Source organism: Ixodes scapularis, unplaced genomic scaffold (genome assembly GCF_016920785.2).
Source record: "Ixodes scapularis isolate PalLabHiFi unplaced genomic scaffold, ASM1692078v2 PGA_scaffold4__175_contigs__length_147842914, whole genome shotgun sequence".
Lineage (NCBI taxonomy): Eukaryota > Metazoa > Arthropoda > Arachnida > Ixodida > Ixodidae > Ixodes > Ixodes scapularis.
Window position 1 is genome coordinate 117,152,296 of NW_024609879.1, and position 5,286 is coordinate 117,157,581.

Sequence of the window (5,286 nt, forward strand, 5' to 3'; positions counted from 1 at the left end):
GACATCTGGTTGTCAGCGACACCGAACGTCAGAGTTTGCGTTAAATTGCGTAGGGAAGCGCTGCCCGCTCTCCCCTGCCCTGTTGGTCGCGTCTCCACCACCCCGCGGCAGCTTTCTTTTTTTTTTTTTTTTCTTTTTCTTTTTGCGATCACAGTCCGGAGTAAAGGTTTTCCACCCGCGGCAGCGTTTCTTGATCACAATTTGGAGTAAAGGTTTTGCACCCGCGGCAGTGTTTCTCGATCACAATCCGGAGTAAAGGTTTTGCACCCGCGGCAGTGTTTCTCGATCACAACCCGGAGTAAAGGGTTTGCACCCGCAACAGTGTTTCTCGATCACAACCTGGAGTAAAGGTTTTGCACCCGCGACAGTGTTTCTCAATCACAACCCGGAGTAAAGGTTTTGCACCCGCGGCAGTGTTTCTCGATCACAACCCGGAGTAAAGGTTTTGCACCCGCGGCAGTGTTTCTCAATCACAACCTGGAGTAAAGGTTTTGCACCCGCGGCAGTGTTTCTCGATCACAACCCGGAGTAAAGGTTTTGCACCCGCGGCAGTGTATCTCAATCACAATCCGGAGTAAAAGTTTTGCACCCGCGACAGTGTTTCTCGATCACAACCTGGAGTAAAGGTTTTGCACCCGCGGCAGTGTTTCTCAATCACAACCTTGAGTAAATGTTTTGCACCAGCGGCAGTGTTTCTCGATCACAACCCGGAGTAAAGGCTTTGCACCCGCAAAAGTGTTTCTCGATCACAACCCGGAGTAAAGGTTTTGCACCCGCGACAGTGTTTCTCGATCACAACCCGGAGTAAAGGTTTTGCACCCGCGGCAGTGTATCTCAATCACAATCCGGAGTAAAAGTTTTGCACCCGCGACAGTGTTTCTCGATCACAACCTGGAGTAAAGGTTTTGCACCCGCGGCAGTGTTTCTCAATCACAACTTGGAGTAAAGGTTTTGCACCCGCGACAGTGTTTCTCAATCGCAACCCGGAGTAAAGGTTTTGCACCCGCGGCAGTGTTTCTCGATGACAACCCGGAGTAAAGGTTTTGCACGCGCGGCAGTGTTTCTCGATCACAACCCGGAGTAAAGGTTTTGCACCCCCGGCAGTGTATCTCAATCACAATCCGGAGTGAACGTTTCGGACTTTGACATTCAAAAACTTACCCGCGTCCAGTGCAGCTCTGTGCTTGATCTGACGTCAGTTGACCACAGGTTTAGCGGGAGCTCGGGTTTGAAATCGTAACGCCGGCTCCACGCCCCCCCCCCCCCCCCCCCTCCACGCCCTCCCCCCCTCCTTTAGAGTTGTAGGCGGCAACGACGGCCACAGACCGCAATGTGTTCCGTTTATCAGTGCTGCATGGGATATGCCTCACAAAGCACTTATCTCTTCGGGGGTATAGGAATCACAACAGGACGACATTCACCGGTGTCGGTAATTCATGAAATCTACACATGGGAGGTTGTTTTTTTTCGGTACTCTTGTTACTACTCGCTACTCGGGTTGCTTTTCTCCTGTCGGCGGATCAAGTAGACGTGCTAAGATTGAAGTGATCGCGGCTGTTTTCGGCAGCGCATGTGTGTTTCCGTTTTCCTGGTAAAAAAGGCTAACCGCTTCATCGACCGTTTTGTATAGCGATGTCCTCAGGTAATCTGGCATTGACTAGAAGCTAAGGTGGGCTGCTACATACGATGTCTCTGCTGAATGCTTCTGCTATAGAGACCGCACCGTAGCGTCAATGTCCGGTGGCACACTTTGAAATGATCGCACCCTTTTTTTTATTTGAAATGCGTGTTTTAGTGTGTATGTGTTTTTATCGGCTAATGACGCAGCCTCATTTGCTTCAGAGCGATATCAAGGTACCGTGACTACGTTACGCCAATGGCTTTTTAAGCTATCGGTGACCGTAAATGTCCCTTCAAAACCTGCACTTTGTACAAAGGAGCAGTTGAGTAAAAAAAAAAAAAGAACTGAACTTGATATCCAGTATAAAACATTAAAACAATCGTTCAATGCAAGGTACTTTATGCCACTGTCTTCAGGTTTGGCCACGGCAGTCAACTGCTTCTCCATAAAGATATCTTCGAGAGTCCAGGGATTTCTATCAATAATCACTTCCACCATTCTCATCTCATTTATTATCACTGGATTCATCACTGTATCTGAAGGTGAGCGCTATTGATAACACGATAGTAGGTACTTCATCAGACGTATTCTTACAATACTTTTTTTGTATTTCAGTAAATCATCTTTACGACGATCCCTTGTTTAACGCCGAGACGACCGCCGGAAAACTTGCTGTTGCATACTTTGCAACCCACATACCTACAGGAGGATGGTAGCTTAGTTTTTGTTTTCTTATTGTTCGCAAGCCTCAATTGGCGAAACTTTAGGGCTAATAGACCTACCTACTTAACGAAAAGAAAATTCCCGAGTGCAGCCACTTATCGGCACCGGCATCAGAATGGCCGCCCTCGCCTAGCTTTGGCTTCCGCGACGTGCCGTGTTCGATCTTGCGGCAGCTCTGGCCCCGAATTACACTTCTTCCGACAGTATTTGCTGCGACGATACTCTCTAGATACCTACCCCAGTATTCCGCAATAGTAAGTGCTTCGTTGGCGCTAGCCATGGGCGGTGATGCGGCGAACGTTGCGATATTTAGCTTGGGCGAACCCCCATCAGTTAACTGAGGTAGACCAGCTCAGTTGAACTCGGTGATCGTTAGCGGCTCAATGATACTTAGCGCCGCCGTGTAACTCCGGCCGATCGCGATTGAGTCAACTATTGTTGGCTTAGTGACAGTTCGGTGCGCTAGTGTAACTAGGGTATTAGAACTAATTTCAATGCATTTGCAAATAGTAGGTAAGTCATCGTCTGCTGAAACAAAATTGTAGACATTTTCCGTGCAAGACACAAGACAATAACTAGGTCACAAAAGCTCTTCAGATATAGACCTGCACAAGATTTGTTTTGCTGGTTTCTTTGGGTGGTAGCTTGCTTTATAGCACGTGCCTCTAAACCCCGCGTGCGGGACAGAGCTTGTCCGCGGAATCCTTCCGACCGGCCCGCGGACTTGATTTGAAAACACGAACACGCATAGAGTACCACGTAACCACACACAAAAAAAAAATACTTTTTTTTTTTTTTTTTACAGGAAGTTTGTGAGCAATTTCGCTGGTGAAATAGCCAATCCGTCCCGCAACATTCCGTTGGCGATGTTTGGGGGACTGCTGATTGCAACTCTTTTCGTCTTCCTCTACAACCTTTTTCTATTCACGGTCCTCGACTCGGCGGCTATGGCGAGTACGGAGGTCGTCGCAGTCACCTTCGTCGCCGCAACGTGGGGTAGCAAGGCGGCAACCCTGATGCCTCTCCTCATATCCGTTGGGCTCTTCGGCACGTCATGCGCTGTCTTCTTCGCCAATAGTAGAGTTATCCTTGCGGCAGCGAGACAGCGCCATTTCCCGGCCATCTTCTCTACGGTCAACGTAGACAGCGGGGTGCCCCTAACGTCGCTGTTACTTCGTGCGCTCCTGTCAATGTTGTACACATTTCTGGGATCCGTCACGTTTATCGTGGAGGCTCTTCCTCTCATTTACTCGTTGAACAACGGCCTGATCTTAGTGTCGTTCTTTGTGCTACGGGTGTCCATGAAGGACGCCCCAAGGCCTTACCGGGCACCTACCGTGCTGGCAGCCATCCGCGTTTTGGCTTTCTTGATCCCACTTGGCGCGCGCCTTGTGCAGCCTGTGGACTTCCTTCCGTTTGCTTTCCTGGCCGGTGGCTCAATTGCTGGCTGTGCTTATTACGTGGTGTTTGTTCGGCTTAGGTTAGCACTTCCCGGAGCTCCCACATTTACCTGCTTCCTTCAAAAGCTGCTGAAGAGTTGCGCTTGTGTTGATGAACTCGAGGTTATGCTGCGTGAAAAGATGTAGACGCGCGCCAGTCCGTTAAAACCGGGTCTCTTTTGTGTGATGTATATATACATCATACAAAAGAGAGTCTGCATACAGATTAAAACGCGAGACTCTGCGAGATCCCTGCTTTGAATGCCGCATGGCAGGGCAATGAGTTCAAGGAGAAACTTGGCACGCGGCATTCGAACCACGGATATTCCGGTGACTCGTGTTTGCAGACTGTCGTTCTGTATGAAGTGTGAGCAGTGTGACCCCAGTTTAAAACTGCCATTACGTAGGACCGGGTGTCAGGAGTACACGTATGGCAGTACGTGCTTGTCCTTCTATGCATGCTCCTTTTCTGGTGGTGGTTCTGTAATAGTATTTTACTGGGTAATATATGCACGCCTATAGAAATGTGGTGAACTGGAGTGGATTGTAAGCCTTATACAAGATTAATGTCAGCGAGCGACGTGAGGAAACCGAAGAAGAATACAGGAGACAGGAGAGGCGCTCAACTCACAACTCAATATTCCATCAAGAAGAGAGGAAGAAAGAAGTGGAATCTTTGAAGGCAGATCATTATGGCAGCCATAGTTGCTTCAGTGTTGGTGTTCAGAACCTTTCTTATTCACTTCCCCGTGACATCTTACCTGACTCTGCCAAATTATGTATTGAGGACAAGGATAAACTATCCTTCCAAAACTCGAGTTGTGTTTCCACTGAGTGCTTTCCTGAACTACTTCAATTTTATCTCATTTATACGTTCATAGGATAGCGTAACGAAGTTTTTCTCTAAAGCTCTGGATAATGTACAGGGTCGTCAATGGCGCCTGTCCTCGGTGATATTTTTCTTGCCAGAGTTTATTTTGCCCTTCAACATGCCCTTAGACCTCCTGTGAAAAAAAAGTGTTCCGATATCTTGATAACTTTCTACTTCTGCTGGACAATCTCCTGGGAAAGGACCTAGTCACCAATGTTATGGACATTTTTTGTAAGTGTAGATTTGGTCTTAGATACACTATTAAGAGGCTGAGGAAGGATTCTTGCAATTTTTCCACCTATCCGTTTATGGTAATCCTTCTCCCTACGTTCAAACAGGGGTATATTACATTACTCGTGAGTGCACTCAAATATTGTTAAAATGGATAAAGGTCTTTCTTGTTTAGGATGTTTACATAACATTTATGGCAGCTTCAAAGCTCAGATTGAGGTACTCCGGTCATCCGGGTTCCCCCGGCAGGCGCTAAATGAGGTTGTGCGATCCTTGGTTAACAAAATAAAAAGAGAAGAAGGTGGTAAGCGCAACGTTGAGAAGAAACGGGTGGTAGTGGTTGCATGCTTGCACAAGGTATCGCACAGCTTAAATCAAGTAGCCCAAAAATATCAAGTTCC

General features: G+C 47.7%; 1 protein-coding gene across 1 annotated transcript; it reads left to right on the forward strand.

Annotated features, from left to right (window-relative positions):
* Positions 1-3,210: 3,210 nt before the first annotated feature.
* On the forward strand, positions 3,211-3,930 carry LOC120841685 (large neutral amino acids transporter small subunit 1-like). Its single transcript, XM_040212637.2, has one exon. The coding sequence runs from the start codon at positions 3,211-3,213 to the stop codon at positions 3,928-3,930; it is 720 nt and encodes a 239-aa protein (XP_040068571.2).
* The last annotated feature ends 1,356 nt before the right edge of the window (positions 3,931-5,286 follow it).